At 44.9% G+C, this 27,144-nt stretch overlaps 1 protein-coding gene across 4 annotated transcripts in view; it reads left to right on the plus strand.

Annotated features, from left to right (window-relative positions):
* Window positions 1-27,144, plus strand: part of LOC122937713 (ATP-binding cassette sub-family B member 5-like) — a 383,155-nt gene that overhangs the window by 137,877 nt on the left and 218,134 nt on the right. For 3 of the 4 annotated variants that reach the window (XM_044292696.1, XM_044292699.1, XM_044292702.1), the window contains 2 exons: window positions 4,238-4,384; window positions 4,509-5,343. The exons of the other annotated variant lie outside the window; for it this stretch is intronic. In XM_044292696.1, coding sequence (XP_044148631.1) covers window positions 4,238-4,384; window positions 4,509-4,706 — 345 coding nt within the window. In that variant the 3' untranslated portion in view covers window positions 4,707-5,343. Of the gene's footprint in view, window positions 1-4,237; window positions 4,385-4,508; window positions 5,344-27,144 lie in introns of those variants that run through there. 4 annotated transcript variants of the gene reach the window in all.

The following is a 27,144-nucleotide window of genomic DNA, read 5'->3' on the forward strand; positions in this document are numbered from 1 at the left end:
TTAGTCCTCTTCTTTAATTTGAACATAATTATATGCTTCTCTAAAATTGAGTTTGGTAAACAATAAAGCCCCCAGAACCTAATTGAACAAATCGGGGATTAAGGGAAGAGAATATTGATTCTTAACCCCTTAGGGACCCATGACGTACCGGTACGGCATGGATCCCGAATCCTTAAGGACCCATGACGTACCGGTACGTCATGTATAGTTCCGATCACCGCCTCCCGGCGGGCGGTGATCGGAACCTGGTGCCTGCTCAAATCATTGAGCAGGCACCAAGGCTAAATGCGCGGGGGTGATCCCGTGACCCCCTCGTGTCGGCGATCGCCACAAACCGCAGGTCAATTCAGACCTGCGGTTTGCGGCTTTCTGTAGTGTGGCGGCGGTGTCATCGGGTCCCAATGGGGCTGTGGGGGGGACCCGATGGCATGGAAGGCAGCGCGATGCCTTCCTGAGGCATCTGCGCTGCCTTCCGGCGAAGAGCCTGTGGGATCCACACCCCCGGAAGCTGTATGAGTAATACACAGTATTACTCATACAGTCAATGCATTCCAATACAGAAGTATTGGAATGCATTGTAAAGGAATATACCCCCAAAAGTTCAAGTCCCAAAATGGGACAAAAAATTAAGTAAAAAAAAGTTGAAAAAATAAAGTTTTCCCCCCCAAATTTTTTAGTTTCAAGTAGAAATAAACAAAAACGTCATTTTCCCCAAATAAAGTTAAAAAAAATCGTAAAAAAATAGGGGGGGGGGGAGTATACATATTAGGTATCACCGCATCCGTATTGACCGGCTCTATAAACATATCACATGGACTAACCCCTCAGATGAACACCGTAAAAAATAAAAAATAAAAACTGTGCTAAATAAACCATTTTTTGTCACCTTACATCACAAAAAGTGTAATAGCAAGCGATCATAAAGTCACACGCACCCCAAAATAGTGCCAATAAAACCGTCATCTCAAAAATAATACCCTACCCAAGGTAATCGCCTAAAAACTGAAAAAATTATGGCTCTCAGACTATGGAAACACTAAAACATGATTTTTTTTGCTTCAAAAATGAAATCATTGTGTGAAACTTACATAAATAAAAAAAAGTATACATATTAGGTATCGCCGTGTCCGTATCAACCGGCTCTATAAAAATATCACATGATCTAACCTGTCAGATGAATGTTGTAAATGACAAAAAATAAAAACTGTGCCAAAACAGCTATTTCTTGTTGTTATCTTGCCTCACAAAAAGTGTAATATAGAGCAACCAAAAATCATATGTACCCTAAACTAGTACCAACAATACTGCTACCCTATCCCGTAGTTTCTAAAATAGGACCACTTTTTTGGAGTTTCTACTCTAGGGGAGCATCAGGGAGGCTTCAAATGGGACATGGTATAAAAAAAAACAGTCTAGCAAAATCTGCCTTCCAAAAACCGTATAGCATTCCTTTCCTTCTGCACCCTGCCGTGTGCCCGTACAGCTGTTAACAACCACATATGGGGTGTTTCTGTAAACTACAGAATCAGGGCCATAAATATTAAGTTTTGTTTGGCTGTTAACCCTTGCTTTGTTACTGGTAAAAATTCATTAAAATGGAAAATTTGCCCAAAAATTGAAATTCTGAAATTTCATCTCCATTTGCCAATAACTCTTGTGGAACACCTAAAGGGTTAACAACGTTTGTAAAATCAGTTTTGAATACCTTGATGGGTGTAGTTTATAGAATGGGGTCATTTTTGGGTGGTTTCTATTATGTAAGCCTCGCAAAGTGACTTCAGACCTGAACTGGTCCCTAAAAATTGGGTTTTTGAAAATTTCAGAAAAATTTCAAGATTTGCTTCTAAACTTCTAAGCCTTGTAACATCCCCAAAAAATAAAATATCATTCCCAAAATGATCCAAACATGAAGTAGACATATGGGGAATGTAAAGTAATAACTATTTTTGGAGGTATTACTATGTATTATAGAAGTAGAGAAATCGAAACTTAGAAATTTGCAATTTTTTCCAAATTGTTGGTAAATTTGGTATTTTTTATAAATAAAAATTATTTTTTGTTACTTAATTTTACCAGTGTCATGAAGTACAATATGTGACGAAAAAACAATCTCAGAATGGCCTGCATAAGTCAAAGCGTTTTAAAGTTATCAGCACTTAAAGTGACACTCAAGGTGAAATAGGGCTGAGTCCTTAAGGGGTTAATGGTGATCTTGTTCAGTTCCTGATAGTCAATACAGGGTCTAAGGCCTCTGTCCTTTTATTTTTACAAAAAAGAACCCCGCCCCTATAGGAGACACAGATGGTCGAATGTGTCCTTTAATCAGACTTTCCTTAACATATTCTCTAATGGAATTGCTTTCAGGGCCAGATAAATTATATATCCGCCCCTTAGCAAACCAAGACCCTACCACTAGTTCAATAGCGCAGTCATATGGTTTATAAGGGGGTTAAGCTCTCGGGGTCAGATGAGGAGAATACATCCATATATTCCTCGATGAATGGAGGTAAAGTCTTGGATTCTGCTGAGACCCCTGCTTGCACAAAAGATAAACAAGAATCACATTTATGGCCCCATTTTTCAACCTCCCCTCTGGCCCAATTTATCACCGGGTTATGCAATTGGAGACAGGGCATACCTTACACTACATCAACGGGAACATTTTTCAAGATCAAAAGAGAACAATTTTCAGTATGGCATACCACTACAGTTAAAGTAATTTTGGGAGTGTAAAACTTGATCATTCTACCATGTAAACAGGGCTGGAAAGGGTAAACATGGGGATCCCCACTTGAAAAGCAAGCTTGAGATCAATAAAGTTAGCTGCAGATTCAAAGTCGATATACGCATTTCCTGAACCCTTGTTAGGCCCTAATCAAATAGTAACCGGTACTAACAATTTACTTTTAATCACCCCAGGGAGTACCTTGTCTTTAGATCCCTCAGTTTTGGGTGATCTTCCAGAAGGAGGGATCTTGGGACACTGCCAGATCCAATGATCGGAGTCGCCACAGTAAAAACATGTACCATGGCGGCGGCGTTGGTCTCTTCTGGTCATACCAATCTGCATGGGTTCATCAGCAAAAGGCTTGGACAGACCTCTGGTTTGGACATAACCTGGGAAGAAAACAAATGTTCCCGCTGTCTCTCCCTAATGCGTCTGTCCAATCTTACCGCAAGAGTCATAGTTTCTTCCAAGGTCTCAGAGGAAGGATAACCTACAAGCATATCTTTAAGAGTCTCAGAAAAAACAGATCTGAACTGACTTAGGTTCATTCCAACCAGATGGAACGCACCATCCTCTAAACTGAGTACAGTATTCCTCTACCGGTCGGTCACCCTGCATCAAAGCTTTCAGCTGACTCTCTGCTATGGTTGCTTTGTCCGGTTCATCGTATAGCAGCCCTAGCGCCTAAAAAAACGCATCAACTGACTCAAGATATGGCGAGTCGGGGGGTAATGAAAATGCCCATTCCTGTACAGGTCACCCTGTAACAGGTCACCCTGTAACAGGGATATATTGGCTAGCACCACATGACTCATTCCCAGCAAGAGGAGTCATGTGACGTGACCAGCGCCACATGACTCATTCCCCTGCAACCAGCTGAGCGCTGAGTGCACCTACCTCAGCTCGGCGCTCGAACTCCTTGCAGTTGCAATGGAAGTTGAGGACGCCCACTGCGCTAAGGAGGTGAGTGCGGCCGGGTCCTCCCTGCCCCAGTTGCTGTGGAGACGAGGACGCGGCGCACGTCCTCGCTCCATACTAGCCGCAGGGCGCCGGGGGCACTGAGGAGGGGAAACCTGAAGCCGGCGCCTCGTGACAGCTGGAATCTGAGATAGTAATCAAGCATGCCAAAACAAATTTTTGAAGTGATAAACAATAAAGGCGGAGCTACTCATTACTGAGTTCATGTTTGGAAGTTGGATTTCTGTTTTGGGGGGGTTTAGTTTTTTTTTGGAGGTGTGGTCCTAAACTTTTAATCAGCTGAAAAACAGCCTGTTTCAGTTTATTCGTTGTTTTCATAAAATTGAATGCTCAAAAAATGTTTTGTCTCACTCCCATTTCTTCTTGTTGAATGTTGAAGCTCTACTTGGAACCTTGTTAAGATCCAGCCATGCAAAATATGATTTTTTGCCATTTTTCAATTGGTCTTAAACTTTTGATCAGGACTGTACAAGTACACGAGGCCTTTTTGTGCTGTTAAGATGTTTCTTACATGTACCATTCATCTTTCAGAAATATAACACATCAGTAGGAGGTAAAGGAACTCAACTGTCTGGAGGTCAAAAGCAGAGAATCGCTATTGCCCGGGCACTGATACGTTCTCCAAAAGTTCTGCTGCTTGATGAAGCCACCTCAGCACTGGACAATGAAAGTGAAAAGGTGAGAATAAAACATCATTTGTATTACAATGTTCTTGCATGCCTCATTACCCAACATTAACAGGTATAATCTATTCTACTTATTCTGGTCAAACTTGAATTTGATCTTTTTCTGTCATGGTCAGGTTGTACAACAAGCCCTAGATCAAGCACGGAAGGGAAGGACTTGCATCGTGATTGCTCATAGACTGTCCACAGTCCAGAATGCAGATCTCATTGTCGTAATGAAAAACGGAAGAGTAATAGAAAAGGGAACTCACCAACAGCTTCTGGCAAAGCGAGGGGAGTATTATGACCTTGTGAATGCACAGACTATAACCTAATCTGAGATAAGTGGATGGTGACATCTGGATATAAAATCAGCTGCATACTATGGTGGTGTGGAGAGTCAAGTCTAGCACTCACAGCTGAGAGACTGCTGCTAAATACAAGACCATAAAGAAGTGCAAACAGCATAAAGAGGACAAACTGTTGAGTCATACAAATCCCAGCTTGGTTTAAGTCTTAAGAATGCTGTGACCCAACTGAGACTCAACCTCTATTGATGGAAATGGTCAATAAGTGTGTCTATACACGTAAATGAGGATCATTATAAGTAGGGCAGTCACGTTCTCTGCCTTTATAAATAAGTATGAAGAGATACCTCTAAAACTTTGAAACTTGAGTATGCTACTGTTACTTTCTATACAAAGGCAGGGGTAAGGATGATAGATCAATAGATAGATAGATCGATTAAGCCATCGATAGATGATAAATAAATAGATATGATATATGCAAATAATTATTTTTAATGAACAAATAGAAATGATTTGCTGTTTTCTTTGATATCCACTCATCAGTAATATGAGCTGGAAAAAAATCTGCTATATGAGATGCTTGCTTAGGCTACTTTCACACTAGCGTTCGATCGGATCCGTTCTGAACGGATCCGCTCATATTAATGCAGACGGTGGCTCCATTCAGAACGGATCCGTTTGCATTACCATGAACAGAAAAAAAAAAAAAAAAAAAAAAAAAATTTTTTTTTTTTTTTGTTCATGATAGTGCAAACGGATCCGTTTTGACTTTACATTGAAAGTCAATGGGGGACGGATCCGTTTGAAAATTGAGCCATACTGTGTCAACTTCAAACGGATCCGTCCCCATTGACTACATTGTAAGTCTGGACGGATCCGTTTGCCTCCGCACAGCCAGGCGGACACCCGAACGCTGAAGCAGCGTTCAGGTGTCCGCCTGCTGAGCGGAGCGGAGGACAGACGGTGCCAGACTGATGCATTCTGAGCGGATCCGTATCCACTCAGAATGCATTAGGGCTGGACGGATCCGTTCGGGGACGCTTGTGAGAGCCTTCAAACGGAACTCACAAGCGGAGCCCCGAACGCAAGTGTGAAAGTAGCCTTAGTTACATTTAAATTAAATGTTCTCTTTCTAAAACCATTTTAAGCTCAGCATTCTGTACGGAACCATTTCTTAATCTTTATACCACTTGCTATTCCCTGCATAGACTAAGTTCTGTTATACATTTCTGATTGTCTTTGGCTGCCTTTAGTGGGAGATTAGGAGTGTGACTGCATTTTGTTTTATTGGATAAGTTCAGTATACAGTATAAACTGTATGCAATGATTTCCTAATATTTCCCTACCAATGCCTGCAGGCAGCCAGAATCTTTTTTTTAAACCTCTGGCTCAGATTTTCTAATCGTAAAGATGGCGTAAGCTTAGACAGGCTGTGTAGACCTGCACCAGATGTATCACAGGGGCTCAGGCTGGATGATAAATCTGGTGCAGGGACGGACACTTCTCTGACTCTACGACAACTATTGTTTGACTTACTTTAAGGCACAGTTTTAAGGCAGAATTTTTGTGCAATTTTGCTGCAAAATAGCGCATCTTAGACCCCACAACTTTCACATTTCACTCTATCCCTTTCTTATAAGCACAACCCCTTCGTCGAGCATGTCATAAAAAAGTTTAGAAACCCCTTATGTGCCAAATTGTGTCACTTTATAGACACATTAGTAAATCTGGGCCTCTGTGTCTTGACTGAGGTTTTGGAGCACTGAATCGAGTATGGAGATTTGAACAAAACAAAGATATACTTAGTTAAATGAATCCTATTTAATATTTAAAAAATGGTGCTCCAGGTTGGACATTTGCTTCAGGGACATATCCACTGAAACCTAGATGCTTTACACCACCAGGTCTTCCTTTATCAGGGATTATGTATTTTGTAATTCTACCAAAGGATGGCCTAAGTGATTATACTACAGCATAAAAGGTGCGTTGTTACCTCAGGTTTATTTATACATAATTATATTTTGTATTTACTTTTAATTTGTGACAACACATTTACTTTTTCTTTCTTTGGGTAAAGAATCTGATATTGAATCGATTGGAAAATAGGTTTTGCGGACAATTTGCGGACAGCAAAACACTAACGGTCGTCTGAATGTAGCCTAACAGTGTTATTCTGGATTAGAATTAATAATCAGTTTTTTTCTAGAAACAGCATACCTCTTGTTCATGGGCTGTGCCTGGAATTATAGCCCCCGCTTAACTGAAGTGAATGGTGATCTCCAATCCAAGACTCAGCCCATTGACAAGACAGGTTCTGTTTCAGAAGAAAAGTAGAAGGCTCATTCCAAGCCTGGACAACACTTTTAAAATCTATTTTTTAAATATGTCCATTTAAATATTATGTACTACTTTCAGCAATATGTCACACTCTTCTCCTTTTACATCCAGAATAAATCTAAAACTTCTGCTGTTTCCCTTTTGGAATCTCTGTGTGGTTTATTTGCTCTTCACAAGCATTCATGTGACTTATCAGCTGAGCAATGAGGGGTTTTCCAAGATCATAAAAAATTAGAACATTCCTAAAACAACCCTTGATAACCTCATTGATAACATGCCAAAGTGTGTAAGTGCATGTATTTCTGCACATGGCACTCATACTCAATACTGAATCAATCCAAATATTTTAAATATTTTGTTTCCATTGTTATAATTTGCATATCATTAGCATGTCTATTGATCCTGTGATTTTCACAATTCCATGGCTTTTCCTTCTTGGTTTTTCAATTTCAATAGGAGTATAGCAGCAAAAGGATGGGGTGGACGTGCATGCACGGCATCCTCTCCATTCACTATTATGGGAATTCTGGAAGTAGCCAAGTGCTCGCTCAGCTATTTTTGGAGGTTCAACAGCAGCAAAAGAAGAGGACACTGCCCATGTACAGCCTGCTCTCTATTCATGTCAGGGTTCTGTCCTTGATTTAGGTGCAGGTCCCAGTGTTGGGACCTGCACCTATAAGGCATTATCCTATTAATATGCCATACATTTCCAGATGGGACAACCCTTTAAAACCTTTCACTATGGGTAGCTGTGTCATGTGATCCTAGTCTGGCCACCAGTCCAGTGCTTGCTCTCCTGTGTAGGCAGGAAGCCAGTCTCTCTTGTGTGGGGGCATTTTTGAACTAAAGGATTCATCATCTATTAAATCCTCCCACACTTCCCCTTCCCATTGATCTCCACCCTCATATTTCCCATGTAAGACTCTCTCTGCTGAAGATATCATTTCCAACTTATCCAAAGGACTAGAATTTCAGTGATATGAAAGTTGAGTGCCTGCAGTGATTAGCTGTACAATTATAAAACTCTCATGACTCACACTGCCTCTCTCTGATGAGTGCAGATTCTCAAATATATCCTTTGAAATGTAGCTTCATACTGTTTTGCCCTGCCTCCAGCCTCTGAAACCTGACAGGGACAAAACTATCACAAGGAGGAGTCAGGAGAGAGCAGTGTGAAGCTGTATCTGACAGAACCCCCTTTAGACTCTGCAGTGCTTGTCAGGAGAGTTTTACAACTAAAATACAACAGTTCCATGTGCCTTATCTGTCATTTTCTGCATTTCGATTAGACTCAGGAGCAGAACATATACAGTGGGATGGACTCTTTCTCCCACATCTCCGAGCCTCTAATGAGCCAGAGTAATAAAGTAGGTTGCAGGGCTGCACATACGATTGTACTAGGAAACTATATCGGGAGGGGTTGGTAAAAGAGACAAGACAGCAGATGGCCCATATATAAAATCTTAGATAAACAGGTATACACAGGGCACACTGAAGAACTTTCATATTATTCTTTATTTGTATCCTATGCTGCACTATGGGAGACAGTTCTCAGAGATCTATGCACACATTCATGTGTTGGAAGGAAGACATCAAAATGTAGCCCTGGACAAAAGTACAAGTGGGGCCCCAAATTCTGAAGTATTGCACTATTCATAACATTCAGTCGATTCCAAAAAATATACAATGGTTGCTAGGAGATGTAGATTGTTATTCTTCAGGTTTTTTTTTCACGCACCTGAAAAACTCATCACAACTGATTGCATCCGTGTGAAAAAAAACGGAACCACTGAATGCAATTGCAGACAAAACTGACTGTACTTGCGTGCAAAACCATCAGCTTTTTCCTGAACAGATCTGAACACAATCCATACCGTTTGTTTGAAAGGGGCCTTAGGGCTAATTTTTTTTTGTGCTGTGATGTGTAGGTTTTTTTGTATACCATTTGAGAGAGTGTGTATGCCTTTTTGAACACTTTTTATTCAATTTTTTGGAGAGGTGAAGTGACCAAAAAACAGCAAATCGACCATTTTGTTTTTTTTCAGTATGCCATTCATGGTACAGGATAAATTATTTTATATATTAACACGTTAAGGACCTAGGACGAGTATACCCGTCCTGGAGCACTGATACTTAGCGCTCAAGGACGAGTATACTCGTCCTGGCATTAAACTGTTACACACAGCCAGGCACCCAGGGTCAATGCCGAGGGGGGGTCCTGTGACCCCCCCGTATCGGTGATCGCTGCAAACCGCAGGTCAATTCAGACCTGCGTTTGCAGCGCTTTCTGTAGTTTCTGATCGGATCAGAAACTTTAAAATGGCCAAAGTAAAAAAGTTTTAACCCCCCCCTGCACCCCTGAATGACTTTATGTCGGTGGGGTGCAGGGGGGGGCGGGTTGTGGGCGGTGCGGGCTTGTGGGAGTTGCGGGAGGCGGGCGGTGCGGCAGGCGGGATCGCGATCCCCCGCCCGCCTCCCCCTGAATATTCATTGATGGTCAGTGGTTTATACCAGAGTGTCAGCACATTGCTGACACTCTGGTATAAACGGCTGACATCGCTGCAATGTCAGCCGTTTCAACCTTTCCATACCGCGGTCCGTACGGACCGCTGTATGGAAAGGGTTAAGTCAGGGAGCTCCCTCCCTGTGCCATCGGGGGGCTGCTGTGCCTTTGCAGCCCCCAGATGGATGGGGTGACAGAGAGAGGGAGCTCCCCTCCTTCCCCTTTAGCACACAACTGAGCAGACGGGGAAGGTTCCCATGGCAACAGGACGCCTTTTCAGGCATCCTGCTTTCCATGGTGCTGAACAGATCTATGCTAAAGGCATAGATCTGTTCAGACAGTGTAAGTAAAATACAGGACAATACACTATATGGTGTATTGTACTGTATTATACAGACATCAGACCCACTGGATCTTCAAGAACCAAGTGGGTCTGGGTGAAAAAATATTTTTGTAAAGTGAAAAAAAGTAAAGATAATAAAAACACATTTATCACTGAATAAAAATTAAAAAAATAAAATACACTACACATATTAGGTATCACCGCGTCCATAATGACCTGATCTATAAAACAGTCATGTTACTTTCCCCGCACAGTGAACGCCATAAAAATAAAAAACTATCAAGAAATTGAAATTTTGCCCACCTTACTTCCCAAAAAAGGTAATAAAAGTGATCAAAAAAGTTGCATGTACGACGAAATAGTACCAATCAAACCGTCACCTCATCCCGCAAAAAATGAGCCCCTACATGAGACAATGGCCCAAAAAATAAAAAAAACTATGGGGACACTATAACATAATTTTTTTTTGTTTCAAAAATGATATTATTGTGTAAAACTTACATAAATAAAAAAGTTCACATATTAGGTATCACCGCGTCCGTATCGACCAGCTCTATAATAATATCACATGAGCTAACCCCTCAGATGAACACTGTAAAAAGTAAAAACTGTGCTAAATAAACAATTTAGTGTAAAAAAAGTGTAATAGCAGGGGTCAAGTCCTGGGAAAAAAAGTGTGGGAACTCACCCAAGATCCACTGCAACCCCCCCCCCCCCCCCCTCCAAAAAATAAAAAAGCACAGAAAATCTAGCATGCTGTAATTTGTGTCGCTGCGGACTAAAAAAAAAACAAAAAAAAAAAAACACTTTTAGAAAAGTTTGTCCTGGGATTTGTTCTCATGACCTCTACACAGCAGAAGCAAGGCATATGCCCTCACAGCTATGAAAGCTGTCTAGCTTGTTACTTAAAAAAAAAAAATATATATATAAGACTTCTACTGTAGGTAACTTTGCCCACTGTGTATGGATGTAGCAGAGCTGGGTGTGTTGGGGCAGCTGTCATGTGTATGGTTGTACACTAGGTATCAGTAGAAGTATCAGAAAAAAAAAAAAAAAAACACTTTTAGAAAAGTTTGTCCTGGGATTCGAACTCATGACCTCTACACATTACAGGCAAGGCATTTACCCTCACAGCCATAAAAGCTGTTGAGGTAGTTGCTTAAAAAAAAAAAAACTAAGACTTCTACTTATACCTAGTGTACTGATACCTAGTGTACAACCATACACATGACAGCTGCCCCAACACACCCAGCTCTGCTACATCCATACACAGTGGGCAGCTGTCATGTGTATGGTTGTACACTAGGTATCAGTACACTAGGTATAAGTAGAAGTCTTATTTTTTTTTTTTTTTTAAGCAACTACCTAGACAGCTTTCATGGCTGTGAGGGTAAATGCCTTCCTCTGATGTGTAGAGGTCGTGAGTTCGAATCCCAGGACAAACTTTTCTAAAAGACATTCTAAATGATCTCGTTAGGGGGCGGGGCGCCATGAGAGGAGTCGCAGGCAGCGGCACCGCACAGACAGCTTCCTCTCAACTGAAGCCGCCCCTCCTCCCTTAGCCTGCCCTGCACAGGCTCCCCCTGTGAATCTGATTCAGACGCGTTCTCCTGGCTTGAGGCTGAAAGGGAACGGCGTTCCTGCCATGAAAAAAGTGCAGGAACGCCGTTCCCATGCGTTCCCCCTCCACTCGACCCCTGTGTAATAGCAAGCGATCAAAAAGTCATATGCACCCCAAAATAGCGCCAATCAAACTGTCATCTCATCCCGCAAAAATCATACCCTACTTAAGAGAATCGCCCAAAAACTTAAAAAACTATGGCTCTTAGACTATGGAAACACTAAAACTTGATTTTTTTTTTTGTTTAAAAAATGAAATCATTGTGTAAAACTTACACAAATAAAAAAATTGTATACATATTAGGTATCGCCGCATCCGTGACAACCTGCTCTATAAAAATACCACATGATCATACCCTGTCAGATGAATGTTGTAAATAACAAAAAAAACAAATGTGCCAAAAAAGCTATTTCTTTTTACCTTGCCTCACAAAAAGTGCAATATAGAGCAACCGAAAACCATATGTACTCTAAACTAGTACCAACAAAACTTCCACCCTATCCCGTAGTTTCTAAAATGGGGTCACTTTTATGGAGTTTCTACTCTAGGGGTGCATCAGGTGGGCTTCAAATAGGACATGGTGTCCAAAAAAAACACTGTCTAGCAAAATCTGCCTTCCAGAAACCGTATGGCATTCCTTTCCTTCTGCACCCTGCCATGTGCCCGTACAGCAGTTTACAACCACATATGGGGTGTTTCTGTAAACTACAGAATCAGGGCCATAAATAACGAGTTTTGTTTGGCTGTTAACCCTTGCTTTGTAACTGGAAAAAAAATAGTAAAAATGAAAATTTGCCCAAAAATTGAAATTCTGAAATTTCATCTATATTTGCCTATAACTCTTGTGGAACACCTAAAGGGTTAATGACATTTGTAAAATCAGTTTTGAATACCTTGAGGGGTGTAGTTTCTTAGATGGGGTCACTTTTAAGGAGTTTCTACTCTAGGGGTGCATCAGGGGGGCTTCAAATGGGACATGGTGTACAAGAAAACTGTGTAGCAAAATCTGCCTTCCAAAAAACGTATGGCATTCCTTTCCTTCTGTGTCCTACAGTGTGCCCGTACAGTGGTTTACGACCACATATGGGGTGTTTCTGTAAACTACAGAATCAGAGCCATAAATATTGAGTCTTGTTTGGCTGTTAACCCTTGCTTTGTAACTGGAAAAAAATTATTAAAATGGAAAATCTGCCCAAAAAGTGAAATTTTGAAATTGTATCTCTATTTCTTTTAATTCTTGTGGAACACCTAAAGGGTTAACAAAGTTAAAATAAGTTTTGAATACCTTGAGGGGTGTCGTTTCTAGAATGGGGTTATTTTTGGATGCTTTCTATTATATAAGCCTCACAAAGTGACTTCAGACCTGAACTGGTCCCTAAAAAGTGGGTTTATGAAAAGTTCAGAACAATTTCAAAATTTGCTTCCAAACATCTAAGCCTTGTAACATCCCCAAAATATAAAATATAATTCCCAAAATGATGCAAACATGAAGTAGACATATGGAGAATGTAAAGTAATAACTATGTTTGGAGGTAATACTATGTATTATAGAAGTAGAGAAATTGAAGCTTGGAAATTTGCAATTTTTTACAGATTGTTGGTAAATTTTTTATTTTTTTATAAATAAAAATTTATTTATTTTTACTTCATTTTACCAGTGTCATGAAGTACAATATGTGCCGAAAAAACTATCTCAGAATGGGCTGGATAAGTCAAAGCGTTTTAAAGTTATCACCACATAAAGTGACCCTGGTCAGATTTGCAAAAAATGGCCTGGTCCTTAAGGTGAAAATGAGCTCTTTCCTTAAGGTGTTAATAGTTCAGGCATTATCGGACATGTGATATTAATGATCTTTATTTTTTATTGTATTCTTGTGTATTATATTTAAAAAACTTTTCTTTTTACATTTATTTTTACCCCCTTAGTGGTTTTGATCATGCAATTTGTCTGATAGCTTCTCTCATAGACTGCAATTTACCATTGTAGCGTATGGGAGATTCACTATGGGGTCATTTATTAATGACACCGACCTTAATATCTCCTATATCTGGCGGTGGATCTTCTAGAGTTATGTATCCACCGCTGCTTCTAATGGTAAGTCAGCTTCCCCACTATTTTAGACCTGGCGTGAGCAGGGAAAAGTCACAGATTGCGGTGCAAAGGACCTTTGAGCCACAATCTGTGCCAGGAATACACCTACTATAGGCATATTTCTGGTTAGTAAATGACCCCCCCCCCCCCCCCATGTTCCTATGGAGCCCTGCCAGAAACAGAAGGCTAGCAGCTCCTGCGATCCCATGGTGGAGAGCCATTTGGTCACTGGACCACAGAGCTCCCAGAATTTGGCTGCTTAGATGCTGTGGTCACAATTGACCACAATATCTAAGGGATTAACGTTCTGTAAACAGACTCTGCCACCAGGTGTTTGTTGTATAAAACAGCAGGCGCTCAGTGGTTATGACGCTGGCTCAGCTCCTGAGCAGGCGTCATTTTTAAAGAATTGACAACTGCCGTTAGGGTGGCCACAGGTCCGGTTTTAAGCCGGGCAGTCTGGTTTTCAGACTCCCTGTCCTCCGTCCGACGAAGGGCCTCGACGGACACAGGGATATCCTTTTGAACAGCTTACACTCGGACAGCAGCACTAAACTGTCTGAACGTGGGCTGCAGGGAGAGTCACCCTCCCTTCCACCCCTGCAGCTGATCTGAGGTTCATTTTACCCTGTCCGCAGTGGAGTCATTTTACCCGGTCCGCTGTGGAGTGGGAGGGGGCGTAGCCTAACTGGATAAGGGGCGTGGTTTAGCAAAGAAGGAGGTGGGGTTTTACAGTCTGTCTTTTCAGGGTGGCCTGAATGACCAGTCTAACTGCGGTACATATGGGGTTAAGGGCAACTACATATATATGTTTTTCTTAGGTCAGCTAGACCATTGTATATATTGATTTATTTAAAAACAATACCTGCCCCACAGTGCTTCAGTGCACATTCTTACCTCTCCGTTCCTCCTGCACTGCTGCTCAGCACTTGACTTCACCTTACTTCACTTCTGTTTATCAACTTCTCATGACCTGATGATGCCAGCCTGGTCAGGTAGGTAATGCTGTGAGTGTGTCCAGGAGTGCAGTCCAAGACGGATATTGATGGGCTGAGGTGATCCTCTCCTGCAGTGCCTCTGCTCTGCCTCTACTGGCTCCTCTGAGAGGACGCTGAGGTTGAGCAGAGAACTTGAGCAAGATGGTGCCATACTCTGAACTCTGCCGCCACTCCACTCGCTACCTATCATTGTGCCCTGCTCAGCCTCGGCCCGCCAGTTCTCTTCCGTGTCTGGCGGCTGGGCCAGCAGCTGAATGGCACAGTTGTGTGGTGGTCACTGTGGAGTGAGCAGGGAGCCCTTTCTATGATGGGGGCCCTGAGCAATTGCCCAGTTTGCCCCCTAACGCCGGCCCTGGCTGTGATCAACAAATGTTGCCAGTGATGGATGGTTGTGTTTTCTGCTTCCATGAGTGCTGCTTACGTGTGCATGAATGGCATGTGACCGCCAGTGATTGGCTGCAGCAGTCTTGTGAAGACAACCGGGATGTTTTCAGGGACTTAGTTGGTGGCGCTGGGGTGGCAGGATATTTAAAAGGTGAGTATAGCTTATTTAATAATAATTTTTATTTATATAGCGCCACCATATTCAGCAGCGCTTTACAAATTAATAGGGTTCATGTACGAAACAAAACTAACTGGCTAATATGCAACTGAAACGCTAGGAGTCAGGGCCCTGCTCGCAAGAGCTTACAATCTATCTTATTTCATTATTTTATAGTTTCCAGCTCATAGGCTAATTTTAAAATACCTTGGACAACCCCTTTAAATTGGCCTCTAGTTTATGATGTCATATTTCAGGGTAACATGAACAACTGACAGAGACCTTCATTAAAACATTGGGTCAATTACTATTTTCTTTAAATATATTTTCCATCAAAACGCAAGTCAAATGCATGAAGAGCATGTGACAAGTGCTGGTGCCTGCTCAATGTAGTGCCCACACTTGGGAGTCCTTGTATTCATGACATCGCGGCTGCCCCCCTGCAGCTGCTGATTGGGCAAGTATAGAAAGAAAGTTGTCAATCATCCCTGGGGGAAGAGCCACAGATAATGAATATCAGATTATCTTTAATTAAATGTTTTCTTTTTATACTGCTAATCAAACATAACCCAGCAAAGTTTACGCTAAAATCTGGGTCTGGTGATAGAAGGAGCTAATTATTAGTATGCTTATACTGCCATCTAGTGGGAAGACCATACAACTACTGTGAGCAGCAAAAATATCAAGTTTTCCCCATCATCCTGCACTCAATACCCCAGAATGACAAGGTGAAACTTGAATTTTAGAAATGTTTGTAAATTTATTTTAGAAAATAATAATAATTCACATGGATATAAGTATTCAGACCCTTTGCCTTGGCATTTGAAACTTAAGTTCTGAGGCATTCCATTCTCTTGATCATCTTTGAGATATTTCTGCACGTTGATTAGAGTCCACCTATGGTAAATTCAGTTGATTGGACATGATTTAGAAAGGCACACCCCTTTCTATATAAGATCTAACAGCTGACACTGCATATCAGGGCAAAAACCAAACCATGAGAAGGAAAAAACCGCCTGTATAGCTCAGAGGCAGGATTGGGTGGAGGCACAGATCTGGAGAAGATTCCAAAAAGCATGCTGCACTGAAAGTTCCAAGAGAACAGTGGCCTTCATAATTTTTAAATATAAGTAGTTTGGAAAAAACTGAACTTTTTCAAGAGCTCTCTGCCCCATCAAACTCAAAATAATCTAAAGTAATCAGAGAAGAAGAGCCTTGTAAAGAGAGGTGACCAGGAACCCAATGGTCACTCTGGCTGAGCTCCAAAAATCCTGTGTACAGATGGGAGAAACTTTGTACAAGTTAGCTGCTTTTCTAATTTTTACACCACTCTCATCACTTTTCAAAAACGGTGGTCAGTTTAGCAGGAGGGGGCGAAGCCAACTCAGCTCAATAGATATAAGCCACAATCACACAACCATGTGACAGCAGTGCTCATGTTGCAGACCACAGATCCACAAAACACTTAAATGGGTCAGCGATCCGCATGATGCGGCAAAAGATAGGACATGTTCTATATTTTGCTGTGTGGAGGCACGGACCCGAAAGCCCATAAAAGGGTTTCCGTGTGTTTCTACCTGCTTCCGGGTCCATGCCTCAGCACTGTAAAAGATAGAGCATGTCTAGAGATGAGTGAATCAAAGTTGACGAAGTAGAATTCCATGCAAATTTTAGGAAAAATTAGATTCACACCGAATCCGAATTTCTTCATGCTTCGTGGTAACGAATAGCATTTTTTCCTAAAATGTCTGCTGCATGTGTTAGGACATGGAGCAAGGAACTCTGGGAATGAGGGATCACCCACAATGCCATGCATGCAGCCAATCAGCAGCCAGCCCTGTGATGTCACAGCCCTATAAATAGCCTCAGCCATCTTGGATTCAGACATTTTCCAGTGCACTTAGTGCAGGGAGAGACATCAGCAGGCGCTAGGGACGGTGGTAGAAAGACTTTAAAACTTTTATTTTGCTGTATAGAAGTTCAGGGAAAGGATAGGGAGGAATCATTCCACAGTATTGAAGCAGAACAGGGTTCAGTAGGGGAGGTTACAGCCTGGGTAATAGGAACAATCCTATTACACCTTGCTGCACTGACTAGGGATCCAAATTGCCATTATACAGCTCTGTAATTCCAGCAAACCGTTCTTATTGGGGTGCAAGTGCTGTTTGATACAGACATTAACTGGGTTTATTCCAAGGAAATATTTCTCAGTCTTATTTATCCTTGTGCTGTGTAGTTATATGTTCTAAAGCATTTTTTGGCTTGTATTAGGGTCCATTCACATGTCCGCAAAATGGGTCCGCATCCTTTCCGCAATTTTGCAGAACAGGTGCGGACCCATCCATTTTCAATGTGGCCGGAATTTGCTGTCCACATCCGCATTAGCGGATTCGCACTTCCGTTCCGCCAAAAAATATAACATGTCCTATTCTTGTCCGCAAGGCATTTTCTATGAGAGTGCCGGCGATGTGCAGTCCGCAAAATGCGGAACGCACATTGCCGGTGTCCGTGTTTTGCGGATCCGCAAAACACGTATGGACATTTGAATGGACCATAAGTGGGGGGAAAAAGGGCTTATTAGCCGTTGTGTGGTGAAGTGAGAAAATTACAGCCCTTTTTGGCGTGTATTAGTGGCACAAAAATATATATTATTTGCCTTCAGCGGTACAGTTACATGTTCTAAAGCCCTTTTTGGCACGTATTAGTGGCAAAAATATATATATTATTCGCCGTTCAGTGGTGCAGTTATATGTTTTAAAGCCCTTTTAGCGTGTTTTAGTGGCAAAAAAATATATTATTTGCCGTTGAGCGATGCAGTTATATGTTCTAAAGCCTTTTGTGTACTTTTGTGTAATGTATAAGTGGAAAAAAATAAGGGCCTATTTGCCTTTCAGCGGGGTAGGTATCCATAATAATAAAAGCCCTGTGTGCATGCTCAGGGCTGCGTGGCAGTGCGTGAACTGGGCATGCGCAGTGCGCCGACCAATCAACACACAGTGCTCCGCCCACCACCTGCACCACCCACACCAGAGCGCCGCCCAATCACCGCCGCCACACACGCATTCATGCCGCCAACACCAGTGCGCGCTGGGCGCCCACCAATCATCACACGGGGCTCCACCCGCCGCCCGCACTGCCCACACCTGTGCACAACCCAAACACTGCCGCCGCTTGCAGTTTATGGTGTGCTCTCTACATCGGACCGCCGCTATTACTGTCCCTGCATCACATAGCCATACAGTCTCAGCCAAAGACAGCAGCCGCTGCCAGCAGTTTCGGCACCACCAGTCAGTGCCAGCCGTCTCAGCCATCATTCAATCCCACCAGCCACAGCCACCAGTCACAGTGCCAGCAGTCTCAGCCACCAGTCAGTGGCAGCAGTCTCAGCCACCAGCCGTAGTCAGCAGTCTCAGCCACCAGCCATAGTCAGCAGTCTCAGCCACCCGCCGTAGTCAGCAGTCTCGCCACCAGCCGTAGTCAGCAGTCTTAGCCAGAGCCAGCACTCAGTGCCAGCAGTCTCAGCCACAAGCCAACAGTCTTGGCCACCAGCCACAGCCACCAGAATCAGCCACCAGTCAATGCCAGCAGTCTCATCCACAGCCACCAGTCACAGTGCCAGCAGTCTGTGCCAGCCATCAGTCAGTGCCACCAGCCACAGTGCCAGCAGTCCCAGCCACCAGTCAGTGCCAGCCATCTCAGCCATCACTCAGTGCCACCAGCCACAGCCACCAGTCACAGTGCCAGGAGTCTCAGCCAGCAGTCAGCGCCAGCCGTCTCAGCCACCAGTCAGTGCCAGCAGTCTCAGCCACCAGCTGCAGTCAGCAGTCTCAGCCACCAGCCACAGTCAGCAGTCTCAGCCACAGCAAACACCCAGTGCCAGCAGTCTCAGTCAGAAGCCACAGCCAGCAGTCTCATCCACAACCACTAGTCAGTGCCAGCAATCTTAGCCACAGCGAGCACTCAGTGCCAACAGTCTCAGCCTCAAGCCATAGCCAGGAGTCTCAGCCACAGCCAGCAGCCGCAGCCAACAGTCTCAGCCACCAATCGCAGCCAGCAGTCTCAGCTACAGCCACCAGTCAGTGCCAGCAGTTTCAGCCACTAGCCACAGCTACCAGTCAGTGTCAGCAGTCTCAGCCACCAGCCACAGCTACCAGTCAGTGTCAGCAGTCTCAGCCACAGCCACCAGTCACAGTGCCAGCAGTCTCAGCCATACAACGTGGTCAATTTCCCTTGCCATTTAATATAAACTGTTCCTACTAATGTTTATGCACTACTGTTCTAACATCCGTTATTGTTACGGGCTTAATGTCTAGTATGTTCTAAAGCCCTTTTTGGTGTGTATTAGTGGCAAAAAAATATATATTATTTGCCATTCAGCAGTGCAGTTATATGTTCCAAAGCACTTTTTGACATGTATTAGTAGCACAAAAAAAAGTATTTGCCGTTGTGGGGTGAAGTGAGAAAATGGCAGCCATTTTTGGCGTGTATTAGTTGCAAAAAATATATATTTGCCGCTCAGCGGTGCAGTTATATGTTCTAAAGCCCTTTTTTGCGTGTATTAGTGGCACAAGAAAAAGTATTTGCCGTTGTATGGTGAAGTAAGAAAATTACAGCCCTTTTTTAAGTGTATTAGTGGCAAAACATATTTACATATTTGCCATTCAGCGGTGCAGTTATATGTTCTAAAGCCCTTTTTGGCGTGTATTGGTGGCAAAAAAATATATATTTGCCGTTCAGAAGTGCAGTTATATATTCTAAAGCCTATATTTGCCGTTCAGCAGTGCAGTTATATATTCTAAAGCCTATTCTGGCATGCATAGGTGGAAAAAAATAAGGGCCTATTTGCCATTCAGCGGTGCAGATATATGTTCTAAAGCCCTTTTTGGTATGTATAGTGGAAACAAAAGGGCTTATTAGCCGTTGTGTGGTGGAGTGAGAAAATTACAGACTTTTTGGGGTGTTTTAATTTATTTTTTATTTATTTATTTGATCTAACAGTATGTCAGACAGAGAAGTGCCAGGCCCTGCACAGGGGAGTGGCAGAGGTCTAAATATTTCTGGCGCAGGCACAGGTCGTAGCAGAGTAAGGGGGCGTGGCAGCAGGAGTCGCAGCGAGAGGCAAGTGTCATCTAACGGTCGTGTCTTGACCAGCTACCCAGCGGTTCTTGAATGGTTAACTCGGTCATCCACTTCAACCCAAGTGACATCAGACACCCCCAGCCAAGAGTTGGTGGGTTTGTCAGACACAACCCTTAGTTGGAATGGCCCGGGAGCAGGCCCTGTGCCCTCACCTGTCCTCAACCTGCCTCTTTCCTTTTCTGTTCCCTTAGCCAGAGAAGTATTATATGCTGTGGGCTCAACTCCACTATACAGCGAGGACGAGCTACTAGAGGACAGTCAGCAACTTCTGGCCAGCCAAGATGTGGAGAAGACATCCGCTGCTTCCTCCGGAAGGTGGGCAAGTAGTGATGAGAATAGTGGCATCGAAACTGGTGTTGCAAGCGGTCAGGCTCCTGTCCCAGAGACCATTGAGGATAACATCAATGACGTGCAGACAGTACTCGATGATGATGATGTAGCTGATCGCACTTGGTAGCCAGGTGACGAAGAGGCTTCATCATCATCAGGAAAAGAGGGTGGCAGCTTGCCCGTGAGGCAGCGGCCGAGCCAGTCAGTGAGTGCGGAGTGTTGGGGGTAAAATCAGCTACTCGGTGGTGTGCCAATTTTTTGTTAATCCGCCGGAAGAGGTTAACATGGCCATTTTAAGAATCTGGGGCAGAAGGTGAAGTGTGGCCAGGGTGCCAATGTTGGCACTGCGGCCCTTTGTCAACATATGCAGCGTCACCATAAAGTGGCCTGGGAGAACCATGGCTCCGAAGTGGTGGTCCAGCCTGCCGCAGCAACTGCTGCATCGCCCAGTGGCACGCACCCGATTTCAGGCAGTCAAGGGTCCACCACCTCAACCGAAGGGAGCTGTCTGTCCTTCCCATCATCTGCTGGTCCTGATGTTCCTGCTCCTCCTCCTCGTCAGTCATTGCATCAGCAATTGATCACCGAAGCAATTGCCAAGAGACAACAGTATGCGTGCACTCACCCAACAGCACAGAAGCTGAATCTGCTCCTGTCCAAGTTGCTGGTGCTGCAGTCCCTCCCTTTTCAAGTGGTGAACTCTGCACCTTTCAGAGAACTTATGGCTTGTGCTGAGCCCAGATGGAGAGTCCCAAGCCGTCATTTCTTGCCAAAAAGGCAGTGGTGCATGATGGGCTCCGATATCTTCCTGACAGGAACATATTGGCTAAAGTCTCAGCTTTTAATATCTGCTTGTATGACCAGCTAGTATAGTCAGTGGCATATCTGTTTGGTGCACTTTCTTCAGTGATTTATATAATTGTATTGTCATCTGCACAATGTTCTGGTCTGTGTAGGATGCTTTTGTGGTGCATGTGGACTGCGCTGGCGTCCTCCTTTGTACGCATTATTGCTCGGGATGGTCGTTTGCTGCGGTCCACATGCGGTGGGACTGCTCCCCCAATGAGAAACACGCTACAGTGTTTGGGGTTTGAGCAGCTCCCCCATACTTGCCACGGTATTTCTGTGGTTCACATGCGGTGGGACTGCTCGCCCAATGATAAACACGCTACAGTGTTTTGGAGCTTGGGCAGTTCCCCCCATATTGGCCACTATATGTCTGTGATTTTGTTCCAAAAAGGCAGTACCAGCACTGCACACACATGTAGAACAGAAGGTGGGCCAGTCCTTGAGCCCGTCGGTGTCTGCCAAAGTGCACGGCAGCGTCAACGTGTGGAGCGGTTACTACGGTCAGGGACAATACATGTCCTTTACGGCCCACTGGGTGAATATGGTACCTGCACAGCCACACCAGCAACTTGGTCAGGTGACGCCGCTTCCAAATCCACCTTGTCACGCCGTTGGTCTTGCAACAATGTCTCCCTCTGCCTCCTCATCCTCCACCGTGTCCTTAGCCTCCACTGCAGGAACAATTCACAGTGCCCCTCCAGCATAACACATATGCGATGTCATGCTGTTCTGCAACTCGTTTGCCTGGGCGAATGGAGTCACACAGGGAAGGAACTGCTCCGTGTCCTTCATGAAGAAATTGAATCCTGGCTTTCTCCGCAACAACTCAAAATCGGAACCATGGTGACCGACAACAGGAAGAACATGGTGTCGGCGCTGCGTCAAGGAGGGCTGAGCCATGCGCCCTGCATGGCACACATGTTCAATCTGGTTGTCAAGTGGTTTCGGAAGTCTTCCACCCATCTGCAAGACATCCTAAAAATGGACAGAAAACTTAGCATTTCCTTCAGCCACTCGTACACCGCAAAGTACACCCTTCTTGAGCTTCAGCGGCAGAACAGCATCCCCCAACATAGGCTGATATGAGACGTTTCCACCCGTTGGAATTCCACCCTCCATATGTTGGACTGACTATATGAACAGAGAAAGGCCATAAACAATTTCTTGATGATCCAAGCGGACAAGAGTACTCCCCTGTGTAACTTCAATGTCAGCCAGTTTCAGCTCATGCGTGACACCTGTCGTTTGCTGAGGCCCTTTGATGAGGCCACGTTATTTGTCAGTCGTCAGAACTACGGGATGAACAACGTCATTCCACTGCTTCATGTCCTGGAACAGATGCTGGTAAATCTGGCTGGTCAGGGGACTGGAGACATGGTGCCTACATCTCACGACCACATGAGCCCTGTGGGGGCTGAACTGGAGGAAGAGGAGGATATTGGAGCACAAACAATGTGTAACGAAATGGGTGGTTTTTTTACACAGGTGACAGGAGAGGAGGAACAGGCAGAGGAGCTACAAGGTGACGAGGAAGACAAGGCAGAGGACCCAGATACACTGTGGCAGTATCCAGTGGAGATAGAGGCAGGGAGTCTCTCCGAGTCACTTGCGCAAATGTCCGAATGCATGCTCTCTTGCTTGCATAGTGACAGCCGAATTGTTAGCATTCGGCAGAGGGATGACTAATGGTCCAAAATGGGGGCCTTTTTTACACCCGCTGAGAGGCATGACAAACTGAGCTATTATAAAGACATCCTATCTAGTCAGTTGCCTATCTGCGCCATCGTCCATCCTCTCGCAGGTCTGACCGAGGGGCCCTCTGCACTCACGTTCCTCTGCCAGGGCTGTTTCAGCTCCATCAGCAGAAACTTGAGCCTAGAGTCACTGATGAGCAGCTTTCTACACTCGCCTAGTGAAGAAACTACTCACCTGCAGCAGCTAGACCTGGAGCAGGACCTGAACCAGCAGGTGGTGGCATACTTGCACAGCACCAAGATGCTTCAATGTTCGGACTGGGGGCAGTTCTGAGCCAGGTGTGAGAAGATGGAGGAGAGCACCCTGTCGCCTACCTTAGTAGAAAGCTTCTTCCCTGAGAGTTCAGCTAAGCGGCGGTGGAGAAGGAGTGCTTAGCCCTGGTGTGGGCCATAACGAAATTGACTGCATATTTATATGGACAGGAGTTCACACTTGTTACAGACCATAATCTGCTTGTGTGGCTAAACCGTGTTGCAGGGGACAATGGCCAGCTACTGAGACGGAGTCTGGCACTCCAACCCTACAACTTTACCATCCAGTACCGGCCCGGAAAACAGAATGGTAATGCAGATGGATTATCCCGGCAGACTAATCTCAACCCCGCATAACAGAGACTGGACAGCCCCAATTTGCCCTGAAAAAGAGTAAAACCGGGTCTGCCAGCGTGTTCCACTAAGAGGGAGCCATGTAACAAAAGCCCTCTGGTTGTCTCTTGGAATATTGTGGATTTTGGGGTACTTTTTAATGTGTATAAAAAAATATGATTTTACTGTCTGGAGATGATTAGGTTACCTACAGTGTTTAACCTGACTATCTCCCAGTCAGGGGGGAGACATTGTATGTCCTGTATGGGAGTCTTTATACACAATGTGGTTTTACTGTCTGGAGTAGAGTTGAGCGAACACCTGGATGTTCGGGTTCGAGAAGTTCGAACAGTCCATTGTCATGGACTGCAACAGTCCATTGTCATAAATTTAGGCCCAGCACCCAGGCAGAGGAGAGAGGTCCCGTAACAGACAATCTGGCTTCATGTCAGCAGAGAATTAGTCTGCATGTCATAGCAGAGAATGAGGCTTCACGTCAGCCACCACTGCAACAGTCCATTGGCATATATTTAGGCCCAGCACCCAGGCAGAGGAGAGAGGTCCCGTAACAGACAATCTGGCTTCATGTCAGCAGAGAATCAGTCTTCATGTCATAGCAGAGAATCAGGCTTCACGTCACCCACCACTGTAAGAGTCCATTTTCATAAATGTAGGCCCAGCACCCAGGCAGAGGAGAGAGGTCCCGTAACAGAGGATCTGGCTTCATGTCAGCAGAGAATTAGTCTGCATGTCATAGCAGAGAATGAGGCTTCACGTCAGCCACCACTGCAACAGTCCATTGGCATATATTTAGGCCCAGCACCCAGGCAGTGGAGAGAGGTCCTGTAACAGACAATCTGGCTTCATGTCAGCAGAGAATCAGTCTGCATGTCATAGCAGAGAATGAGGCTTCACGTCACCCACCACTGCAACAGTCCATTGTCATAAATTTAGGCCCAGCACCCAGGCAGAGGAGAGAGGTCCCGTAACAGACAATCTGGCTTCATGTCAGCAGAGAATTAGTCTGCATGTCATAGCAGAGAATGAGGCTTCACGTCAGCCACCACTGCAACAGTCCATTGGCATATATTTAGGCCCAGTACCCAGGCAGAGGAGAGAGGTCCCGTAACAGACAATCTGGCTTCATGTCAGCAGAGAATCAGTCTTCATGTCATAGCAGAGAATCAGGCTTCACGTCACCCACCACTGTAAGAGTCCATTTTCATAAATTTAGGCCCAGCACCCAGGCAGAGGAGAGAGGTCCCGTAACAGAGAATCTGGCTTCATGTCAGCAGAGAATTAGTCTGCATGTCATAGCAGAGAATGAGGCTTCACGTCAGCCACCACTGCAACAGTCCATTGGCATATATTTAGGCCCAGCACCCAGGCAGAGGAGAGAGGTCCCGTAACAGACAATCTGGCTTCATGTCAGCAGAGAATCAGTCTGCATGTCATAGCAGAGAATGAGGCTTCACGTCACCCACCACTGCAACAGTCCATTGTCATAAATTTAAGCCCAGCACCCAGGCAGAGGAGAGAGGTCCCGTAACAGAGGATCTGGCTTCATGTCAGCAGAGAATTAGTCTGCATGTCATAGCAGAGAATGAGGCTTCACGTCAGCCACCACTGCAACAGTCCATTGGCATATATTTAGGCCCAGTACCCAGGCAGAGGAGAGAGGTCCCGTAACAGACAATCTGGCTTCATGTTAGCAGAGAATCAGTCTTCATGTCATAGCAGAGAATCAGGCTTCACGTCAGCCACCACTGCAACAGTCCATTGGCATATATTTAGGCCCAGCACCCAGGCAGAGGAAAGAGGTCCCGTAACAGACAATCTGGCTTCATGTCAGCAGAGAATCAGTCTTCATGTCATAGCAGAGAATCAGGCTTCACGTCAGCCACCACTGCAACAGTCCATTGGCATATATTTAGGCCCAGCACCCAGGCAGAGGAGAGAGGTCCCGTAACAGACAATCTGGCTTTATGTCAGCAGAGAATCAGTCTTCATATCATAGCAGAGAATCAGGCTTCACGTCACCCACCACTGTAAGAGTCCATTTTCATAAATTTAGGCCCAGCACCCAGGCAGAGGAGAGAGGTCCCGTAACAGAGGATCTGGCTTCATGTCAGCAGAGAATCAGTCTGCATGTCATAGCAGAGAATCAGGCTTCACGTCACCCAACATTGGAACAGTCCATTGGCATATATTTAGGCCCCGGCGCCCAGACAGAGGAGAGGTTCATTCAACTTTGGGTAGCCTCGCAATATAATGGTAAAATGAAAATAAAAATAGGATTGAATGAGGAAGTGCCCTGGAGTCCAATAATATATGGTTAAGGGGAGGTAGTTAATGTCTAATCTGGACAAGGGACGGACAGATCCTGTGGGATCCATGCCTGGTTCATTTTTATGAACGTCAGCTTGTCCACATTGGCTGTAGACAGGCGGCTGCGTTTGTCTGTAATGACGCCCCCTGCCGTGCTGAATACACGTTCAGACAAAACGCTGGCCGCCGGGCAGGCCAGCACCTCCAAGGCATAAAAGGCTAGCTCTGGCCACGTGGACAATTTAGAGACCCAGAAGTTGAATGGGGCCGAACCATCAGTCAGTACGTGGAGGGGTGTGCACATGTACTGTTCCACCATGTTAGTGAAATGTTGCCTCCTGCTAACACGTTGCATATCAGGTGGTGGTGCAGTTAGCTGTGGCGTGTTGACAAAAGTTTTCCACATCTCTGCCATGCTAACCCTGCCCTCAGAGGAGCTGGCATTGACACAGCTGCCTTGGCGACCTCTTGCTCCTCCTCTGCCTTGGCCTTTGGCTTCCACTTGTTCCCCTGTGACATTTGGGAAGGCTCTCAGTAGCGCGTCTACCAACGTGCGCTTGTACTCGCGCATCTTCCTATCACGCTCCAGTGCAGGAAGTAAGGTGGGCACATTGTCTTTGTAGCGTGGATCCAGCAGGGTGGCAACCCAGTAGTCCGCACAGGTTAAAATGTGGGCAACTCTGCTGTCGTTGCGCAGGCACTGCAGCATGTAGTCGCTCATGTGTGCCAGGCTGCCCAGGGGTAAGGACAAGCTGTCCTCTGTGGGAGGCGTATCGTCATCGTCCTGCCTTTCCCCCCAGCCACGCACCAGTGATGGACCCGAGCTGCGTTGGGTGCCACCCCGCTGTGACCATGCTTCATCCTCATCCTCCTCCACCTCCTCCTCATCCTCGTCCTCCTCGTCCTCCAGTAGTGGGCCCTGGCTGGCCACATTTGTACCTGGCCTCTGCTGTTGCCAAAAACCTCCCTCTGAGTCACTTCGAAGAGACTGGCCTGAAAGTGCTAAAAATGACCCCTCTTCCTCCTCCTCCTCCTCCTCCTGGGC

This window comes from Bufo gargarizans, chromosome 5, assembly GCF_014858855.1.
Source record: "Bufo gargarizans isolate SCDJY-AF-19 chromosome 5, ASM1485885v1, whole genome shotgun sequence".
Classification (NCBI taxonomy): Eukaryota; Metazoa; Chordata; class Amphibia; order Anura; family Bufonidae; genus Bufo; species Bufo gargarizans.